The sequence below is a fragment of the Perissodus microlepis genome, chromosome 18 (genome assembly GCF_051167445.1).
Source record: "Perissodus microlepis isolate ML-2025 ecotype Zambia chromosome 18, ASM5116744v1, whole genome shotgun sequence".
NCBI classification, from domain to species: Eukaryota; Metazoa; Chordata; class Actinopteri; order Cichliformes; family Cichlidae; genus Perissodus; species Perissodus microlepis.
Window position 1 is genome coordinate 22537409 of NC_140478.1, and position 22967 is coordinate 22560375.

The 22967-nt window shown below is 42.3% G+C and overlaps 2 protein-coding genes across 3 annotated transcripts; both read left to right on the plus strand.

The window, feature by feature from the left end:
- Positions 1 to 545: 545 nt before the first annotated feature.
- On the plus strand, positions 546 to 10068 carry samd7 (sterile alpha motif domain containing 7). 2 transcript variants are annotated; one of them, XM_084913304.1, is made up of 9 exons: positions 546 to 904; positions 4426 to 4562; positions 4825 to 4948; positions 5478 to 5602; positions 5709 to 5790; positions 5989 to 6665; positions 6763 to 6878; positions 6960 to 7070; positions 7716 to 10068. In XM_084913304.1, exons 2-9 carry the CDS (start codon positions 4460 to 4462, stop codon positions 7950 to 7952), a joined length of 1575 nt encoding a protein of 524 aa, XP_084769430.1. In that variant the 5' UTR covers positions 546 to 904; positions 4426 to 4459; the 3' UTR covers positions 7953 to 10068. The 2 variants fall into 2 exon arrangements, with proteins under 2 accessions (XP_084769430.1, XP_084769431.1); XM_084913305.1 differs by having other exon boundaries at positions 7782 to 10068.
- Positions 10069 to 10999: 931 nt separating this feature from the next.
- Positions 11000 to 22967, plus strand: sec62 (SEC62 homolog, preprotein translocation factor). Its single transcript, XM_084912053.1, has 8 exons — positions 11000 to 11088; positions 15727 to 15835; positions 17272 to 17377; positions 17945 to 18134; positions 18535 to 18630; positions 18881 to 18941; positions 19029 to 19148; positions 20055 to 22967. The coding sequence occupies exons 1-8, from the start codon at positions 11053 to 11055 to the stop codon at positions 20582 to 20584; spliced, it is 1248 nt and encodes a 415-aa protein (XP_084768179.1). The 5' UTR covers positions 11000 to 11052; the 3' UTR covers positions 20585 to 22967.

A 22967-nucleotide genomic window follows, 5' to 3' on the forward strand; every position in this document is an offset into this window, starting at 1 on the left:
TCTGGAGGCTCATTGCTTCCTTGCAAAGAGATACAGAAGCACCAAACTGTCCCACTCCATTTAAAATGTCCTACCAACCCACCACCTGTGTCCCTCCACCCCCCACAAACCCCAGGCATTAAGGAAAACATCATTCCTAGAAGTGCAGCTCTATGCTGTAAGCGGCTGGTGAGCACAAACTGTCAGATTAAGAGGTCTGAGAGGATGATCTGGCCAACATTTAGTCGGATTTCTGCCAAATTACCACCAAGCATGTTTGGGTCAGCCCTTTGGCACCCTGTGGAGAGCAATACTTCTGACATTCAAACTAGACATGTGAACAAACAACAAAAACTAGAGCAGTAGGAGGTCTGCAACCTGCGCCATGCAGTTTCCCTGCAGGTGGCCACAGAGCAGCTAAGGACGGGTTGGTCACTTAACTACTGGAAAAGGAAGCTAAGCATTTAGGTGTCTTAACTATGGCCTAAAGTGCTAACAAGGGATTAGTGAGGTGAACGTTGAAAGAGGTTTAGCACTCCATGCTTAGGGCCAGTGCTGCTTCAGTAATTACACATCAGTTGCAAGGTGCAGCAAGCAGTTGGATGGAAGATCATAGTGATGTCAGGGCAGGGAGGGCTTAAAACAGGAGATAAGGCCAGCTAATGGAGATGAAATGAATCAGTATTTAACAGGTCTTTTTTAGTTAAGGCAGTTAGCTGGCAGCAGACTGAACTCAAACCACTTGGCCAGAAGTCCTTGGAGGCCATTTAGTTGGACGTGAAAGAGGGAACGACGAAGATCTGTGAGCTCGCCAAAAACTTTTTGGGAAACATTTTTAACTTGATTTTAGTTCATTGGCTTTTTCATTTTTCTGGAATTGAGACACCGGCATCTTCAATTTCTGCTCAGCAGTGTGAACCTAAAGGTAGGTGGATGAAAACATCCTCTTTCAGTATTTTACACTCTTTGATTTTCCCTGTACAGTTTTATGTCTTTAATTGTCACAAACTCAGTGATGTTATAGGATGTCCTATCTTATGTTTAGTTTTATCCTCTTTTTATTGTCCAGCTTTCTATTGGAATTTGCCATTCTGCTTTTGCTTTTCTGCCAATGCATTTTGTAAAAGTGCCATATATGAGTAAAGTTACTGTTACAGTATTATAGAAAATGTAGACGCAAACTTAAAATCTCTAAAACCCACAAAAAATACAAAACTGCAAAACTTTCTATGCTAAATATTGTCATGCTTCATTTTTTTCCGTATGTAGATAATCTAGAGGCCAATACGATTAAAGGACAACCTTGAAATCCGAATAATTAACATGATAACTAGCCCAGATTCTGCATATAGCGCTACCTGAGTATTTCCGGATTGGCTTCTTGTATGTTTTTTGCATTTGCACATATAAATTAATACTCATCCTTTCAATCAACACTTTGTCTTGTGAGTTTATGACTACAAGCATTTCTTAAACTAGTGATATCTGCAACTCGGCACTTATTGTCACGAAATCTAATCTGCTTCATGCAACTGACAGTATTTGCATGGCTTTAGCTCATGTGTGTTTTGTGAGGGGATTAGGAAAGGCTAGACAATACTTCTGTCTTGTCTGATATGACCTCCTCAGGGCTCCATCTAAGTTGTCAGCAATTTTTCCCTTTAATTCATGCTTGTAATGAGATTAACCAGGCAACAGTAAATCCAAGGAGTCCAATCCCCGGATTTGGCAGCTGCGGTGTGGCCTCTGCTTGTCAAGGAAATATGACAAGAGTTTCCATAGCTCACCTTTGACTAAAGTTTCACTTAGAAAAACACTGCGACCACTTCAAATTTTCATGTCTCACTTCAAAAGAAGCCAGTTTTGAAGATTTGTTACTGCAGTAAACTCAGTCTCAGGCTACGAATTCACTTAAGAGACTTAACGTGATCAGAGTGTTAGCTGTTTCCAACAGGCCTTATAAAGGATTCCTCTAAATGGCTCAAGTTCACAGACACTGCAGTTTCTGCCTCTGATGCATCGCATTTAAAGAGCAAAGCATTAATTTCAGTAAATATCAGACTCACTGTTTAAAAACACTTTGTTCTGTTCTGCTGAGAATCCTAGCAGGCTTATTTATACGTCAGCTCAAAAGGAAAGAAAGAAAAGAAAGAAAGAAAGTGCAAATGCACAGCAGGAAGTTATGCATAGTCTGTGCACAGGCTGAACCCACATTTAAAATGTTATATCAACAGCAAACCTCACACACTTCAGATACATTTAGGTACCTAAAGTAGATTTTCTGTTTATGATGCTTGATGTGAATTAATCTGTTAAACTGAAGAAGACAGGGTGTCACATGCTGTGTGTGCAGAAATGTGAGTTGAAGTAATAAATTGACTTAAATGAGGAAAAGTGCTTACTGTGATAATGATGCTGATGTTTAAGATAATAATGAATATTTCCCCATTTACCAGGAGATATTTAAATTCGTAATAAAAAAAAACTATTATGCGCAGTTTTAAGGAATTTTAGATCTTCATCACACCGCATTTATCTGTGCAGCTGTTTAAAAACTGGATCGCAGGTAAACACAGGTGTTGCTGCTGAGAGTGAACCTGTATTTAGGTACAGGCTCTTTGGAATCAGACTTCTGTTCCTTCGTTGACATGTTGACTGATTTAAACTATGTTAGGTGTTTATCCACACTCTGAAAAACAATTAGTCTTTAAATAAATTCTGCAGTTTACTTACTTTCTGATGAAAGTGTAAATATTGGCTGTGTGTAAAGGCGATGACACTTCAGGCGAGGCTCGGAGCTCAGTGCCCACTCGGGATTTACACGGACATTAATGCCATGTAAATACATTTCTTCTTATTTGCTGATGGCTGCGGTGACATTGGCAGAGAGGGAGGTGAAGGGGGCATGTGTTCCCGCCACATAGCTCCACATAAACCGATTGCATCCCCAGATTTATCCCCAAGGTGTTTTTGGGACATCCTGGGAGCTAATGGAGACTAATAGGCTTAGCACTTAGGGTGTATTGTCCGGGATGCTTACAGGCAAGGTTTGCTGAGGGTAAAACTCTAAACGTGCGGATTACCTCCAACACATCCCTTTAAAGTGCTGTATAGCCAGGACTTAGCTAATAGGATCCTGAGGGTAGCAGGGGCCTGTGAAGGTGGCGACGGGGGTTGGATGGGGCAGTAGGGCGGACAGTAGGCAGGTCAGCAGATGTAGGTGGCAGACTGTTGCAGAACTAACAGGGGGATTAAAGTCGTCAGATTAGATGGGCTTCACAGGGAACTTGAGAGACTGTGGGTAATGCACAAGGCCTGGGGGCAAATCTAATGGCAGCATTTGACTAGGGGGAGGGTGGTACAGCAGAAATAATATGTCCAAGTGCATGTGCACAGCTTACACGTGTCCCTGCACTGGCAGGCTCATCAGTTCAATCAGCAAACCTCATATGAAGAGGTGGTTCTGTGGGGTGAGCATCCATATTCATGTCTCCAGATGCATACCGGCCCTGGATTAGCAGCACTGGATTACTGTCGTTTACAGTATCATATTTTGTAATGGGATTTCTGCAGTGTGGAAGGCTAATTGGAGGTCTCTAAGTCGATTGCACTTATCTGCACAAGCTGCTGGTTCAGCCGAGAACAATGCGGGTATCTGGGGTGAGCGCACATGTGAGTGCGCCTCTATCCATGTACAGGAGGACCAGCAGCATTTGCAAGGACAGAAAAGATGAGAGGAAATCGTCCAGTTGTTTGTTCTGGCCTTCGTGCGGGGTTAGGATTTGGATTTAACGGTTCGGGATTGATTGCCTTACGGCGAGGTATTAGCGTTAAGGTAGGTTTAAGATTAATACTTAAGGCCAGGTCTGTGGAAAAGGTGAGGTAAGAGTTATACTTAGCTGTTGTTAAAAAGGTCGCTTACAGGCCGTTTGCAAATATTTACATGCTGCTGAAATCACTGCTGCATCTTTGCAGTCATAAAGTATGTAATAACATACTTTTCTTTTTTTATACTAAGTTAATATACTGTGTTGTGTTGTTTATTGCGTTGTGATGTGTCATATCGTGTCGTGTTGTGTTATATGTAGTGCCGACGTAGGACAGTTTTCCAATTTCATTGTACTATTGTACTATGTATGACTGTGCAATGACAATAAAGAGTTATCTTATCTTATCTTATCTTAATAACAGACACTAGGCAGAATTTACCTGCAATGTTCAGTAATCAACACGAGATAGAGAACTGCTGCCCTCTAGTGGTGATGTGAGGGAATTACAAAAACGCACCCAGCACTGAGGGGTTTGTAGTTGGCTCAGTTTCAGCTACTGTGAGAAATAATCTTGTGTGATTTCATTTTACCTGCCATGCGAAGCGTTATAGGATCAATGTGTCAAGTAAACTGTCTAGTTTATAGAAATCCTTCAATTGGCTCTCTTTCTTAACAGCATTCAGGTGGAGGTCAAAGGTCGTGAGTGTGTCATGACCCCACGGGAGCAGCTGAGGAAGATGACAGCGCTAGGGGAGCAGGGGTCTTTGGATGAGAAGCACTGGTACCGACTCGTCAATGGGATGTCTGCTGGAGGTGAGGAGGATGAGCAGCGTAACAACATAAACCAAGAAAATATTATTTAACTTTTCAGGTTTTATTTATAGACAGAGTTGATTCTGTATTTGGCAATTTGGTGATCAAGCCTGTTTTCCCTCACCTTCCCTCATGTTGTTTGCACGTTGGTGGATTGCTCAGTAGCACCTGCAGGCTCCAGCTTTAACAGTCAGTGCATGCTCCAGGTGAAGCAGCTAAAACGGCCTCCCGGTGACCTGTGGTGCTTTTTCACTTCTTGCAGAGCTGAGGCAGAGGCAGGAGCTGATAATGAGGAACCAGATGGCTATGGCACCGCAGATCCTTGCCCAGGGGCAGCAGAGGTTACAGGGGGTCCCCGCACAGTTCGAACCACGGTTCATGGAGAGGTCTGTAGCTGAATTCTCTCCTAAACTTACAACAATAGTTGTCTGAAAAAGGGCAACCACAAGAAAACGAGTAGAAGAAAATGCTGCAAGAGGTGTCCGTGTGAAAACTCTGCTGCTCTTTTCTGTTCTTTTGGACAATTAAAATGTTTATAAGGCTAAAATAGACCTCGCAAACCAGCTGTTTTTATATGGAGTTCCAAAATTGCCAAAATGATTATGTATACATTAATTTATGTGCCTAATTTCTTCCCCTCCTTCAAGAGGCATTTTGAAAATCTCTCAGTTAAAACTAAATGTATGTGAAACAGAAATGCATAAAGAAATGTCAGAGAAAATCAAATAATAAATAATTAAGGGGAAATAAATATGAAAACAGTAATTCATAAATACAAATAAATTAATTTTAAAAAGGAAACATAAATAGAGTAATACACACTTTGTTTTTGGCCGCTTTTGATCCTACAAATATATGCTTTTTAAAGTGTTTTCCAGTTCATAAGTTTTCTTCTTTGTTTATTCCTCTCATCAGGGAGTTAGTTCCACCTACCGAGATGGTCCCGTCTGAAGCCAGGCAGATGCACATGGGCCCTCACCTCGGTCCACCTCTGCCTCCTCATGCCAACGTCCTGCCTGGAAGAGGTTTCCCTGCACCAGGTGAGCGCCACAGAAATATCGCCTGAGATAATTCCCAGACGGCCTGTCTCGTTTTAATGCGCGGTGATAGGCATTGACAGCCTGTCTGTTTCTTCCTGTTTCTCAGCTGGATATGGCTTCTTACCCTCAGAGCCCATGGAAACTGTTGCCCGGCGACAAGAGCTCATTCACAAGCAAAATATAGCCAGGTATTACGTGCTGAATATCATCATCACCATCATCATCTCACAGAAATTATTCCACCCGCAAGCTTTGCGTCACTGTTTTTACTGAATACGACTGAGACTTGATCCCCCCACCCATGCTGCAGCAAGGGTTTTATATCATGGCTCCATCACCACTGCTGCACAAATATGTCTAAAATATTTGTATGCACTTCTTTTCAGAATGGAAATGAATGCCATCCTGCATCAGAAGGAGCTGGAGAACGCGCACCAGAAAGGCTTGATGGGAATTGAAAATCCCATGTCATACCCTTCCAACCCCATGGTGTTTAGAGGTCGTCAGCGCATGCCAGACGGCCACGATGTCTTCGTCCACCGGCCCACCCTGGATGAACTGCACTCCAACAATATTCTTATGTCAGCCAACCCATATCCAGCAATAAGCACGCTGCACAGAGAGCGGGGACGCAGAGCAGGTCGGAGGCCAACTGTTCACAAGAGTATGGAGAGCCATGTGTCCAACGTGAAGGGTCAGACTGAAGATAAAAGTGTAGAGCAGAGCCCAGGGGCCGCATCGGGGGAGGAGAAGGAGCTTGAGCCAAAGGGGGACATGGGAGAGGAGTGTGCCACCAGTAAGACACATCATCAGGCCAAAGTAGACCCTGAACTGGCCACCGGAAGCAGGAAGAACTACAAAGATGGGGAGCCAGGCCTCCGGAAAGCCTGCGTGAACAGCCAAGATGGGAGTTCAGATGCAGCCAACAGTGGAACAAATGATAAGGACATATCTAGCCAATGTTCGACGTTCCAGGAGAAATTTATGTATCCTTCCACTGGAGGAACTCTAACAGGGATCCCTTACATGTTCCCGGTCCCTGGAAATGGTTTCCTTCCTCCTGGTGAGTTAAGAAATATTAAATAATAACACTTGTGCCTAAAACTGTGAAATGTTCTGCTGCCAGTTATTTAATATACTTGCATTTTTTGTCTTTAAAGGCCCACCAAATCTCTTTCTAAATGGTGAGGAGGTACCCGAAGACATCAGGAAGTGGACAGTGAATGATGTGTACAACTTTATTAACAGTATTCCCACGTGTTCAGAGTATGCCCAGGTTAGTAGCCTCACATTTTTGTAGTTGCCGCCTCTAAATTCATTCTGTTGTGACTTTCTAATGTTGGGTTATTTTTAATAGACTTTCAAGGACCACATGATTGACGGAGAGACGCTGCCCCTCCTATCAGAGGAGCATTTATTGGATACACTGGGACTGAAGCTGGGGCCAGCTCTTAAGATCCGCTCACAGGTACAAAAACACAGATTCTGACTGGAAATGCAATCCCGAGCCACGAAAGACAGGATTTGAAGGGATTATCTGATGTACGAGGATAAATCTTGAATAAAGGTTTATTTACATGACCGCTTATTTATACAACTCCATGTGAGGAGGTTTTATAAATATCCTTGCTGAGTGTTTTATGGGCTTTGTGTGGAAGCTTATTTCCACAAGTGACAAAAGACCATTTTTGCTTTGGGCTATTATCCTAAAATTCTGACTCAATAACTAGAAATTTCAAATTGTCTCAGAAGTTTGAGTCAGTAAGTCAAATTTTTAAGATAATAACCTGAAATTTTGAGTTTTGGCTAACATTTCGTTGTAGTTGTTGTTGTTGTTGCAGAAACAAGCTTCCATAGATTTGAACTGAAGTTACCTCACTTTATTAAAGGGATAAAGTAAAGTTTGTTTAACCAAACATGTCCTTAGTGGAGTACAGCCCCTATTAAAAAACCCAGTTTTTTCTTTACTATGAGAGCTAAAATGTCTACTGTGAAAAAGTTTATTCACTAATTGTATTTCATTCATTCTTATACGCTAATGTCTCAGTTATAGCACAAATTATTTCAGTTAACATCTACGTGCTCCTTCCCTCTTGCTCTTCTTCTTCTACAGGTGTCCAGACGTTTTGGTAGCATGTTGTACATGATGAATTTGCCACTCTCCACCGCCCCACTGCAGGCCACCCCTGAGAAGCCCGGGGAGCGCTCATCAGAGATCGGCTCTCCCATTAACTGCAACAGTGAGGAGATGGTGGCAAGTCCAAGAGATCCCGATGTCATAAAATCCGCTGACCACCTCCACGACGCAGAAAACAACTCGCCTCCATCTGCCAGCAGTGAGACTGCCTGACCAGTGGAAAAATGTAAACCAAAACAGGGTACAACAGCACGCTCTGGTGAGCTGCTGCTGCCGCTGTGGTGGACTTGTTTACACTGTGCTGAACTGGACTGAAGATCCACATTTCAGGTTCCTGTTGAACGTTTTATACATTTAACAGCAGCAGCTGCAGTGGAGTGAAAGTGATGCGGATTTTAAGATACAGTATCAGACGCTGATAAGGTCCTACATCACTTTTCTTCGCTAGTCTGATTATAGCTTCTTGAATTATTCTTGCAAGCTGCTAAACGCTCCTGTAGGCTGACGTGCAGAGCATAGTATTCATGTTTTGGAAATATTTTATAAACAAAATAATGACATATTTAAATATTCTGGATTTTGATGCTTGATACATTTTTTTGCATTTCTTATACTGTAAATAAAGTGGGGTTTTTTCTACACAGGAATCTGCATCTTCTTGTCATCACATGGAATCAATAGGTTGGGCTCAATGAGAATATTGTGTGAAGTTTGCATACATTCGTCATGAGTATTAATTTAATATGTTAGTTTGTGGCTTTTTCTTTGATCTCTTTTTTTCAGTTTTAATGACTTGTTTAAAATCAAGAACTGGCTCCTGTAACACCCCACAGCTACTGAGTCAGGGGAGCACACACAAACATGTCCTGGCGTGTCGAGGCAGCTTTTAGAACTGACGAAGCTTCTGGAATGAGAGGTTAAATGTTTTTAGGATCAAACAGGAAGGACAGTTGCCTTTAATTCAACCTCTTTAGTGTTTCATGAGTCATGACCTGGATGACTATACAGGGAGTGCAGAATTATTAGGCAAATGAGTATTTTGTCCACATCATCCTCTTCATGCATGTTGTCTCACTCCAAGCTGTATAGGCTCGAAAGCCTACTACCAATTAAGCATATTAGGTGATGTGCATCTCTGTAATGAGAAGGGGTGTGGTCTAATGACATCAACACCCTATATCAGGTGTGCATAATTATTAGGCAACGTCCTTTCCTTTGGCAAAATGGGTCAAAAGAAGGACTTGACAGGCTCAGAAAAGTCAAAAATAGTGAGATATCTTGTAGAGGGATGCAGCAGTCTCAAAATTGCAAAGCTTCTGAAGCGTGATCATCGAACAATCAAGCGTTTCATTCAAAATAGTCAACAGGGTCGCAAGAAGCGTGTGGGAAAAACCAAGGCGCAAAATAATTGCCCTTGAACTGAGAAAAGTCAAGCGTGCAGCTGCCAAGATGCCACTTGCCACCAGTTTGGCCATATTTCAGAGCTGCAACATCACTGGAGTGCCCAAAAGCACAAGGTGTGCAATACTCAGAGACATGGCCAAGGTAAGAAAGGCTGAAAGACGACCACCACTGAACAAGACACACAAGCTGAAACGTCAAGACTGGGCCAAGAAATATCTCAAGACTGGTTTTTCTAAGGTTTTATGGACTGATGAAATGAGAGTGAGTCTTGATGGGCCAGATGGATGGGCCCGTGGCTGGATTGGTAAAGGGCAGAGAGCTCCAGTCCGACTCAGACGCCAGCAAGGTGGAGGTGGAGTACTGGTTTGGGCTGGTATCATCAAAGATGAGCTTGTGGGGCCTTTTCGGGTTGAGGATGGAGTCAAGCTCAACTCCCAGTCCTACTGCCAGTTTCTGGAAGACACCTTCTTCAAGCAGTGGTACAGGAAGAAGTCTGCATCCTTCAAGAAAAACATGATTTTCATGCAGGACAATGCTCCATCACACGCGTCCAAGTACTCCACAGCGTGGCTGGCAAGAAAGGGTATAAAAGAAGAAAAACTAATGACATGGCCACCTTGTTCACCTGATCTGAACCCCATTGAGAACCTGTGGTCCATCATCAAATGTGAGATTTACAAGGAGGGAAAACAGTACACCTCTCTGAACAGTGTCTGGGAGGCTGTGGTTGCTGCTGCACGCAATGTTGATGGTGAACAGATCAAAACACTGACAGAATCCATGGATGGCAGGCTTTTGAGTGTCCTTGCAAAGAAAGGTGGCTATATTGGTCGCTGATTTGTTTTTGAATGTCAGAAATGTATATTTGTGAATGTGGAGATGTTATATTGGTTTCACTGGTAAAAATAAATAATTGAAATGGGTATATATTTGTTTTTTGTTAAGTTGCCTAATAATTATGCACAGTAATAGTCACCTGCACACACAGATATCCCCCTAAAATAGCTAAAACTAAAAACAAACTAAGAACTACTTCCAAAAACATTCAGCTTTGATATTAATGAGTTTTTTGGGTTCATTGAGAACATGGTTGTTGTTCAATAATAAAATTATTCCTCAAAAATACAACTTGCCTAATAATTCTGCACTCCCTGTACAATCATATAACTCCATCATCTATTGTCTGGTGGATGCAAATAGTTGCTGCAACAGTCAAGGCAATTATCTGCTCAATCATTTTCAAGCTGAAAAAAGTCATGTGTTATTTTTTTGTGAATGGAAATGAGAAGGCTTTAGAGAAAAAGCTTTAGCTGGCAACAGTGTTTGTGTTCCATTCTGGGGCACTATACTTTTCCCAGTTTGCCGGGACTACATTCACATTATTCTATTATCTTCTCCTTTTTTGGCAGCTCTCTTTAGAGACCCTCACACCAGCCCATCTACCTCCATCTCACCCTGGCCCTAGCAAACTCCTCTGTCACACCATTACTCTGCATGTCCTCCTTCACTACATCCATGAATTTACTCGGTCGTCTTCCTCTTCTCTTGCTTCCTGGCGCCGTCCAGTTTATCCACTGTCTCCTCTGCAAATGTCCAAACCGTTCAACCCGACTTTCCCTCTGATATGCTAAATTCTAATAAACTCGTCTCTTTCTGTCAGTGCCATACATACCATGTATTGTTTGTATCCAAATTCTTAATAAAAACACAATAGTTCTATGTAATAGAATTATCCTTATCGGTATTATATCTAATACTGTATTACAAATATATATTATTAAAATATTAAATGTATTAAATTAGATCTTGAATTTTATCAATGGGAAACGAACGTTAGGCTAGTCTCGCGATACTACGTTCTCCATGCGCGTGCGCAGCCTCGAGCACGGATGAGCTGAGTTGGAGGATCATGGCGGAGCGCAGGAGGCACAAGAAGCGGATCCAGGTAACATCAATTTAATTCTTAAAAAAAACCCCGGTTGCTGTGGGTCGGGGGGCATGGGTGAAAGCGGGCGCCGGTTTATGACCCACTGCTGGATCTTTGTTGACGGCAGCGTCAGCGCGGGATGCTGTGAGCAGGCGCCAGATGAAGCCAGAGGATGGCAACCGTAGCTAGCGTTAGCAGGCTAGCGAAAACAAACGATAGGATTTGTATTTTAACGCGACCTTTCCAAGCTGGTTCTTGTGTGCGCTCCCAGTAGCCATCATGTGTTTGTCTAGACTTCACGATTAGGTCGTTGTAGTGTCTGCTTAGTGGTTCCTGGGGTCGGTTTTCATTTTATCTTGGATTGAACTGGCTGGCTGCAAACGTTGGCTGGCTAAGCTGCGTCAGCTTTAACCAAGCGTGTTTACATAACGTGTGGGAACTTAATTAATGAGTCTATGCAGCGCATCTCCACATAACTGACTGTGCAGCAGACTGCAAATTAGATCGGCTCCAGGAGCAACAGTTTAGAGACGTTACAGGTCACGTTTGCATCACTTGAAATACGCCTGAGGTCATTGTTGGTCTGTTTTTCGTGTCCTAAACCAAAACTTCTCAGTTCAGATTTATTTATAAAACTCCTAAACATTAAAACGAGTCATTTCACTGCGATTTATATATTAAGGTTAACACAGCAACCCCATTTGAGCCACACTTTGAGGCAGTGGGGAGGTAAAACAATCCTTTGAAACGGAAGAAAGGTCCTGCGCAGTGTGGACAGGCGGCGGGTCGGGAGAAGATTTGCATTGACAAACAGAAGATGATAATAAGCTCTTGGTAGGTTAGCGGGATCAGTAACAGTTACTCAGTAGGAAACAGGAGAATGGGCAGACGGGGGTGGGGACAAAATCACCTGAAAAGAACACAATGGGGCTTTTATCTAAGCTGGATAGAGGTACATGAGATCCAGATGTGCATAATCGCTACTTAGGATTGTTTTTGATTTGGTACAATTGTATGGTCATACTAATAATTAAAAAAAAAAAAAGAATATTAACTAGCTTTGTCCAAGTTGAAATAAAGTTCATACAAAGAAAAGGTCCATTTCTTTAAGGTAAAAAAAAGAAAAGTTTAATTCTGTTGTCCTGCAGTTTGCTTCACAAAGGAACTGGCAAGCAGGCTCACAACTATAAATGAGGAAAACAGTTTGTTTCTTTGGTTGGCTGTAGCATTTTTGTCCCGCAGCGTAAACCACATCGACTCCTGCAAGTATTTCCACTGCTGCTGAATTTAAAGCGGCTTAGCATATATGGTTAAATATGTTAAAAGTGGAAGAGAGCATGTTAAAATGAGAGTGCAGATAATAATCTGTTGGAATATGTTGCAATGTAAAGAGCTCTTACATAAGTTATGAAAGACTTCCTCTATCAGTCCTTATGGCAGTGGAGCTGAATCAGTCTGTTAGAGAAGCTGCTGCTCCACTGACTGTCGGTGTAGAACTTGGACACAGCAAAAAGTAGTGCAGTGAACTAAGGTGAGCTGTTTTCCCTCAGTAATATAAATATGTGAGGGTCAGATCCCTCTGGGACTCATTTGCCAGGGAGAGAAGTAAGGAGCAGGCGACTGACTGATGGATTGGTGCAGCGTCTGCAGTAATGTGGATGTATTGGTCTGAAAGAGCTGCGTGAGAAATCAACGATGTAGATTTGCTGGTTCATTCTCCATTCACACCCCCACCCATGGCTTGAGTTCTGGGTAGTGACTGAAAGAAGACATTGTAGATACAAACAACAAAAGAGTGTCCTCCAAAGAGGAGACCCTCCCAGATAAACTTTGTCTTTCTAGAGGTTGTCACACTACTCCTCCATATCAATAGGATGCCCCCTGAGGTGGTTCGAGCAGGATGCCTCCGGCCACCTCCTGGGTGAGCTTTTTAGGGTATGTCCAGCCAGATTCGAGACCCCAGGGGAAGATCCAGGACACTGTAGAGCTTGAGTCTCTTGGCTGCCCTGCCCCGGAAGAGGTGTCTGCAGAGAAAGCGGTGTGGCTAACTGTGCTTAAACTGCAGTCCCCCTGGCCTGGATTAGAAAGTGGACTGCATTGGATTATAGTGAGATGTGTCTAATACTTAGATTATTTTCATCAGTGACCACGGGAATCAGTTTACAGTCTTGAACAGGTCCATCCTACCTGATAACACTCCATGTGTTTCAGCCAACAGCTCTATTACAGCACATCCTGTTATCTCATTTACGAGCCTGCCAGCCTGCTTTTTATTTTACAGCTTTCAACAGTCAGAATGTCCTGAAGCCAAGACTATTATGTCCGTATACTGGAGTGCTGTTTCCTCCCTTATACCTTGATTTAGACTTCTAACTTGCGTAGTAACCGGAAACCCCTTAAATGCCTACACCGCAACCTTCCACACCATTCGAGTTGTTGTGGTATGCATCGGCCACACATGTAGTTGCAATTCTCGGGAGGTGCACGTCAGGCTACGTAGAAGGTTACAGTGTTGGGTTAAAATGAGTTTCCAGTTACAGAGTAACTTACGACATACCTTACCTGGTGAAACATTATTCACACACATGTGGGGCAACAATCAGATGATGCCGTAGTTATCGCTTTTCTTTTTTTAATTATTCAAATGGCATGCCCATTGTGTTTTAATGTTGTTAAATGTATAAATATACGGCTTAAAATGTAAAGTGCTTTTAAGTACTGTGCAAAATGTTTAGGTAAAAAAATTAGCATTTTACTTCTTCTGCAAAAGTAAATATCTTATTTTAGATTTCTAGACGTTTGTTAGTATCCAACTGAGACATTTGTAGTCTGTTAAAACAGCAGAGCAACAGGTAATTGTTGTCAGGAAACAACTGAGCTCCGTTCAGATGTTCAGTATAATTTTGCACTCAATTTAAGTAGTCCTATTCACCCATTACAGTGTTAACCACAAATTATGGGATAGCTCAGACAGAACAGCACAGGAGAGAGGAGGGAGACAGGGAGAGCACAGACTCATCTTAGTGGACACAAAGGTGTGGGTTAGAAGCTGAACAGCTAAAAGCTTTTTACTATTTTTATTATTATTTTTAAAAACAGCAAACCGGAGCAGCGGGATAATAAAGAACTTTAGGAAACTTAAGAGTCGTAGCTTTTGTCCTAAAAATAATTTAAACTCCCCAGTGCATACGTGCTCCGCAGTCCCTTCCAGATTTTCTGCAGAAGCACAAAGGAACAGGCAGGGTGGATGACCAAGAACATAGTGGAGCCTGTAAAGGACACATTTGGCTGGCTTTCCTCGAAATCAGATGACAGTGCAATGAAGACAAATCTCCAGTCAAAGAGATGTCTGGACAAATGTGGCCCTTAATGCAAAACCAGCAGCCACAAAAAGCTGAGGTGTGTGACTCACCTGTGTTTTTTTTTTTTTTTTTTTTTTTTTTTAAACAGGTAGCAGATGGTCTGCTTTGTTCTTGACTTTATGGTTTCACAGCTTTACAGCACAAAGAGCCTGTGTTTTATTCTTGGTGTGGCACACTAGCAGTTAGTGTTTACATACTGAGAGCGGTTCAGTTCACATGGTTAACAGAGAACGGCTGATACTCCAGTGATCAAGCCAGGTAGATCATATAGACGGTGACGCAGGGGCTTCCTGTGTAGCAGTCTCAGGTAACTGAGCTGTGTGTGATGGATACCTGCTTCTCCAAACAAAGGCTTGTTTGATGGCTTCTTTTCCTCTTCACGTTGTGAACCGGAGCAGACTCGACTGGGTGAAGCAGAGCTGAGTACCACTGGCGTGTTTTTCAGTGCTGAGCAGACAGTGCAGATGTTGTGATGAGTTGGAGGAGGGTCTGGATGCTCTGACAGATTGTCTGCGGTTTATGAAAATCGCACTAAAAACAGACAGAAGCTCTAGAAGTGGAGAGAGCTTCTGCCTCGCTTTTAGTTACCTGTCATATATGATTACAAGGAATCTAGCTTTTAGTGCAGCTTGATCCCAGACACACTGCTTACTGGTGTGTGAGCTTGGGACAGAGAGCATAGCCACAGATGTTAGCACCAGAGGTTGTGTTTGACCTTCTCATCAATGGTTTGTCATTCTGGCAGACAGAGTTGGTTTAAGTCCTGATAAATACGACTTTGTCACATCTGGTGAGTCTATAGATTGGTGGCAGTAGCCCAGTTAACCTTACTATATGAAAAATGAACATTTCTATTCAAGTAGAATCCTACAGCCAACTTCAAATGATGACTTCTATAACAGTGAGGGACACTGACCTCCACCACCTCTAAAACTGAGCTGACCATACTTGATGGGAAATACAGATGGGAAATTAAATTTATGGATGTTGCTTTTAATAAAATTGTCACATTTTCTTGTTAGCTAGAAATCTAGATCACAGGATTTGTGATATATGAGTGCATTGCTTTTACTGGCTCGTAGTCGGTGAGTTGGGAGACTGAACAGATTCATTTGATGCCAGTGTATCTATTCTCAGCTGAATTTCACAAAATATGTGAAATTCATAATTACAATAAATTAGGATAAGGATGTTTTCCTCTTGGTCGCTTGTCTGCATTTCTGTGCCAATTCCTCATTTCACCAGATGGGAAGACTGCATGTGACACGTTTTTTTTTTTCCTCTGCTCTTGCAGGAGGTGAGCGAGCCCACCAAGGAGGAGAAGGCGGTGGCCAAGTACCTTCGGTTTAACTGCCCCACCAAGTCGACAAACATGATGGGCCACCGAGTCGACTACTTCATTGGTTAGTTCTGGCCTGAAGTCTGTGGCCTCTGTCTGCAGAACACACAGATGGAGCAGAGTCTCCGTCACAATTAATACAAACCAGCGCCATGTTGGATGTAGCAGTATTTGTGTGTCACGTTGGTAAAGAGCTGTGAGATTTTCCACATGTTTCTCCTGCAGTTTCACTCACAGACCTGACTGTCCCACACAGTGTTTATGTTTGATTTGTTTTTGTAGCACAGGTGCACCGTTTTGTCAGTTTTGGGAAGTACTGTTGACTCAGTAGTTGTAGGTTGTGCAGGTTGTGACTGCTGAGGTCAGCTTTTCCTCCTATCTCATGACCTTACCAGTTCTTACCTTTGCTGTGGGCTACAGTAGCTCCAGGGCCCAAATGAACATATTTGAAATAACAGTGTGGCCTATAGCTCATGTTGATTCCAAGATAAACAGCAGCCACTGTCTTTACTAAATGTCATCTAATTATCTACTAGGCCAAAATCTGCAGAGCCACATGGAAGGTTTGGACTCGGTGGCCACAACAGTGTACAACATTCAGTGCAGTTTAATATTGCACTTGTTTTTTTGTGTTTGCCTCTATTTATTACTCTACCTATTTATTTCTGTGTGTTTTTACATTTCTTTATGCATTTCTGTTCACTTCAGTCCAATTTTATTTATAAAGCACCAAATCACAACAACAGTCACCTCACAGTGCTTCATATTTCAAGGTAAAGCGAAAACCCCAACAATCATTTTGCAAAACAAGGGGAAAAGTAGGCATGACTCAAACCAGATTAGCTCAGCTTTCACTTCTGTTGTTAAAGGAAGGACAAAAACAAAGATGTTTTGGGCAAATTAATGTATAGATGTATGACCTCACATCTGTTCTCATTAGGAGTCATGAGTGCATGGATATCAGGTGAACCGGTAAAACTATAGTAAGACTGAACATTTGCCTGGTTCTGTATCCCCTTTTTAACATCTTCATAGTTTTTTTTTTTCAAGCTGCTAGATAGATAGATACATAGATACATAGATAGATAAAAGGAGCCAATATAATTACACATCACTTATTTTTTTTAAATAGAAAAGGGATTTATCATCTGAATCTGCAGCTTCTTTCAAGTTACTGTCTCAAAGTGACCAAAAAAAGTCAGCATTTAGAAGTTTTTAGTGATGATTATGTTGGGCTTCTTCTCGAGTGCCTCATATTGTGTTGATCAATAGCTTGGAAGCAGAAGTTAAGACTGTTTAAGGCTTTGGAGTGTGAAAAATAAAAATCTATGTACTATTTCATGTTAAAGGCTGTCCACATCACCGATGCATGTTGTTGTTGTTGATGTGCCTCCTGTTCTGTCTCGTATTGTGTTTATTAATACGTTGAACAGTCCACAGAGTGTTTTGTCATTTCAGTACACCTTCAGTGCTGTGTGTCTGTTGCATCTCCTCATTTAGCCTCCAAGGCTGTGGACTGTCTGCTGGACTCCAAGTGGGCCAAAGCCAAGAAGGGAGAGGAGGCTCTGTTCACCACCAGGGAGTCAGCGGTGGATTACTGCAATAGGTAGCTGCCCCGTGGAACACATTCTACCACACAAGCTAGGTTTTTTTTATCACATAACAGTGTATTTTTGCTTCCAGCACTGGCAGTAGAGTTACTAACATGTGGACTAACGTGGGGTTGCAGTTAAACCTTACTATACATATAAACAAGATGGAAATAACCCCATACCGTAAAGAAGAGCTCAGTGAATACAAATACCAGTGCAAAGGACTAACAAGTTTAAGTAGTGTTTATTTCCTGTATTTCTTCATCATTGATGATGATTTCTTTATATTGTCTAATATGTTAGAAAGTTAGAAACACCTGCAAATACTTAAATCTGAGAAGCTGGAACCTGAATAAACTTTTTACAGAATTATTTGAATGATAAAAAAAATGCTGAATAACTGATAAAAAAAAAAGATTATCCATATGCTTATATAAAACCTTTTTATTAACTTAACTTTGTTTCCATCTAGCACAGCTATCAACTCTTGTAAACTCACCAGTCGTTTTACTTGTCGGTGAATTACGCACATCGGTATTTACAGCCCTTCATTATCTGATGTCCTCTTTCTCTAATTGTAGGCTTCTAAAGAAACAGTTCTTCCACCGAGCTCTCAAGGTGATGAAGAAAAAAACAGAGAAGGACACCAAGAAAGAAAAGGAGAAGGAAAAGCCCAAGAGTGACAGCAGCAAAGAAGAGGAGAAAAAGGGGAAGAAGGAGAAAGAGAAGAAGAAAGAACCCGAGGCAGTTGAAACTAAGAAAGAGAAAAGTGTATGTGACCCTCTGAATACAAAATGAAATGTGCCTTATTCACTGGGATAATAACAGTTTACCTTTAGCTGCTTGTTCCCAGGTGGAACCAAAGTTGCATGTTTGTTTAGAGTTACCTTGACCCAGCTGATGGGATCATCCTAACCTGACAGTAAATGGGCGGATATGTTGACTCAGAGAGTTTAAAGTGCGCATAGAGACAGATCTGTAGACGCCCTGGAAAGACGCCCAGTTCAAAGTCATATTTACATGGTGTCTGGTCTATGTCGGCAAAGAGAAAGCATGACTAAGCTGAATGTTAACAACATACCCTGACAATTTAAACTCCACAGTTTAAATTAACTTATAACGGTTCAAATAAAGTATATTTTTTAAACGTAATTTTGATTTGACCGGACAGGATGACAGTCCTGGGACCCCCAAAAAGAAGAAAGAGGTGAAGAAGAAGTTTAAATTGGAGCCTCATGAAGATCAGCTGTTCCTGGATGGAAATGAGGTGAGTACGTAAATGGTAAATGGCCTGTATTTGTATAGCGCTTTACTTAGTCCGTAAGGACCCCAAAGCACTTTACACTACATTCAGTCATTCACCCATTCACACACATATTCACACACTGGTAATGGCAAGCTACATTGTAGCCACAGCTGCCCTGGGGCGCCCTGACAGAGGCGAGTACGTTTGCAGGATTGTTAAATCTACACAGGAAGGGCTTGTGAAGTACTCAAAGTGTGCCTCTCTCCTGCAGGTGTACGTGTGGATTTATGATCCCGTCCACTTCAAGACATTTGCGATGGGTCTGATTCTCGGTAAGTAAGCGGAGTTCTTCTCCTCGACCATCAAGAACAGAATGAAAGAGTTATCTGACACGAATTTTCCTGTTTTTTGTCTTTCAGTTATTGCGGTGATAGCGGCCACACTGTTTCCGTTGTGGCCAGCTGAAATGCGTGTTGGAGTGTATTATCTAAGTGTTGCAGCTGGCTGCTTTGTGGCCAGCATCCTGCTTCTAGCTGTCGGTAAGTGCAAACAGTAATAAAATCATCGGTCCGGGCAGGGATGTGATGAAATTTGTGCCAATACATGTTGTTGATGAGACGCATTTCCACAGCTGAAGACTGTTCTGTATTTATTTAGTGAAAACTGTGCCATATGTCAGAGGGAAATCTCCGCAGTTCCCACCATTTTTCTCCACTTTTGCACTGTAAAAGATATTCTATGAAAAATTAAGGTAACACATGAACAATTTTAAGTTGGATTTTTGCTGAGATAAGTAGAGGACGATTCAGGGTCAGCTGATCCAGCAATTATAAGTTTTATCAAAAAGGAAGGTTTGAAGTTTAATCTTAAAAGTAGAAGGTTCTCCCAAATCTAGACTGGGAGCTGGTTCCACCGACTGAGGGGTGTGAAAGCTAAAGGCTCTGCCTCCCATTCTAATTTTAGAAACTGCAGCAGAGGATTGAAAGGGATTCACAAAATAACCCATGGGGACCAAAAGCGGGCGGAACCTGATAATAAACTTTTCTTAGCTTCCAGGAGACTGATTGAGGCAACTACCAATGAGAGCGCAGGATACTGTAAATGGTCATATAGCCTGTTAGTAAATAGAATATAGGGTTGCCTAGGCAACCGTAGCCTGGTGTGTCTGCAAGCAACCAGCTGTCAGCTTTCAGTGTGGACACAGCTTGAGCCTGCAGTCTGAGAACAGTGCCTCATTAGGTTAATATGATACTGTGAGGTCTTTAAGATAAGATCAGGCCTGATCATTCAGGACTGTATGAGGAGAAGGACTTTAAATTGTGGTTTTAACAGGGAGCCAGTGATGAGAAGCTAATGTGTGAGAAATATGGTCTCTCTTTCTCCTCCACTTTTTGATGCCCGGTGTGTGTTAAGTTTATCTCACTGCTTGGTTCCTGTCTCCTCAGCTCGCTGCATTCTCTTCCTCATTATCTGGCTGGTGACTGGCGGGCGCCATCACTTCTGGTTCCTGCCCAACCTGACAGCAGACGTTGGTTTCATCGACTCGTTCAGGCCGCTCTACACCCATGAATACAAGGGACCTCGAGGCAGCGAGAAGAAGGGCACAGACAAGTCAGACGAGAAGGACGGCGGCACTTCCACCAAGGCTCAGAAGTCAGACAGCGACGAGAAGTCGGACAGCGAAAAGAAGGATGGCTACGAGGAAGAGGAGGAGGATGAAGAGGAGAGTAAAGAGGTAGGGCGGGAGGAGAGTAAGGAAGGGGAGGGAACGGAGGAACGCCAGTCAGACACAGACAGCGACCGCCGAGAGGATGAAGGCTCACAGCACAGCAACGGAAACGACTTTGAGATGATCACCAGGGAGGAGCTGGAGCAGCACACGGAGGAGGAGGAGGAGGAAGAGGAAGATGAAGAGACACAAGAAAGGAAAGAACGGTTTGTGAGTGAGACTAAACCTCAGACTGCTCAAACATAAACTTCTTCCAATCCCATCACTCTCTACTTCTCTCTGTCCTTCCCTCCCTCCCTGCTGTGATCCCAGGACCTGCTGGTCCGGCCTCTCTGAGGCCGCAGAGAGGTTCCATCTCTTGTTGTTGAGATCTTCCACTAAAGTACCGAGATAGACGCAACACTGAAAAGTTAACACCCACGACAATGGGGAAACAATGTTTAAAAAGAAGCCTTACGGTGGATCCATTTCCTCCCACCCAAATGTTATTTATGTATAAATGAAACTGCCACCGGACACATTTGCCTGAGGAATCCATCAGACCAGACCACCTCCACTTTTTTCTTTTTCTCTGTGTCAGTTCAAACCAATGTCTCTTATTTATATCCCATCAATGGATTCATTTGGATGTTTTGTATGAGGTCAGATCTAGAGCCTAGGTATGAGTTTAAAGAACGATGGTGTTAAACTGACCAGTAAATAAAACACGTTCTGTTTTTTGGCCACCTTTTTGTCATAGGAGCTCTGTATTGTCGGTATAATCCACGGTAGTTCTGGAGAAAGCCAGGAAGCCACTGTTCTCTCACATTTTGTGGTAATTTAGCAAGCCAGCTGTGCCAGGAGCGGCGAGTCTGATAGCTTTCTCAGGCAGCAAAATGACCAGCGGGTCAGCTTTGAAACCTGAACCTCACCAGATGGACCAAAACCTGTAGTTTACTCAAAAGAAAAAAATAAACAAATCAACTATAATGTGGCTGGATGTAGCTTCTGGACAGCAGAGCGTTCAGCTCTTTGAGGTACTTGCTATTTTCAGTTTTGGGGTTTTTTTTTGTTTTTTTTTTAACGGCTTATGATCATAGTGCAATCCTGTACACACTGTGTGAAGTACTTCTAGTTCATGTTTGATAATGTGGGACTCATCTTTAACAGTTAGTGTGAGCAACTGGGATGCAGGGCCTACTTCACTGAAAACAAAAATTGCGACATTTGCTGTACAACTAAAGCAAGGAGAGGTAGAGTCGGCTCATTCATTTGCAAACAGAACCAGATAATAATGTTACGCAAACTCTAGTGCCAAACACAGCTCACGACGACGCATGCTTTAAGACGGAGAGCTGAGCGCGAGGCGCGTTCGGGTCAATTCGTTTTGTTACTGCCGTGTCAAACTCAACACAACTTTCGCAGAGAAAAAGCACAGCACGGTTGTCGTTAGTGTGCAGCTAAACAAAGACTTGTTGGTCTCAATGAAACCGTTTAAAGGCATTTGCACTAGACTCCAACCATGTCGGTCCCCGTCTCGTCTCGCACAAGCCGCCACACAGCAGTTGGCGGGCGTCGCTTTGTGAATCCAGCTGGCGGCTGTGGTCCCGCTAACCGTGGTCCAAGCTGTTCCTTCACGTTATCTTCTGGCTAGAAATGTCTTAGATGCTGTTTTTAGTCATAGCGAGGATTTTATTTCAGAATATAAAATAGAAATGTATCATTTATAAATGGATTCTATTGATATATCAGATATATGCATTTACTCAGTCTAAGAATCAAAGTTTGCCCCTGCTTTTCTTTAGGAGGTGTAACTTTAATCCCCAGAGTATCTATTTTTGTTTTTAATATGATCATAAAGTGTACTCATTATTTAAAGGTAACAACAGTGGGAGTCTATTAGATATCAGCATTTTTATGTCTTTTTTAATACATTTGCCACAAAACTGTTGAGCGTGTGACACGGCGGGTTAGTTGTGTGGTGCCATGTGTCTCACAAACAGTGGTCAGTCATTAACTTGAGGTTTGCGTAACACTAACAGTGACCTGCCGGTTCCCCACACATTCTGATGAAGTAATATTTTAAAATAATCCACACAGCTTTCTCTACAACTCTTTTAGTTTCTCCTCTAGCCTTTGTAGTTTGTTGCTTTGTCTGCTGTACTTCCATTTAGCTCTCTAATGACCACGATGTCGTCTTGTTTATGTGTTTTTTTTTTTCTTCCCCAGAAGGGGTAGTGTCTTTTTTTTTTTCCCTTCCTGAGTTGCCAGTGTGTCAGTGGCTGTTCCCTGAATATTGGCATAAATATTTCACAAAAGAGAGAGCAGGGGAAAAAAGATTCTCCCAGTTGTTCTTGACTGTTGCACAGTATCGGTCTGTTGTATATTGTAGTATTACTCTATGCTGCTGCTGCTTCTCATCACGCATTTCCGGGAGAAATAATGAAAGTGGAAAAAAACTGTAAAACCTCCATGTTTTATCTGTGGTCAGAACAAAAAAAATGTGTCTTTTGATCACCTAGTTGTCCACATTTGGATTGATATCATTCTCAAGACTGTCTCCTGCAATATTGGAGTATAATTTAATAAAATTGGATGTCTGGAAATATATCTGTATCTTATCATTGCAATAAAAATATAGAAAGCACAA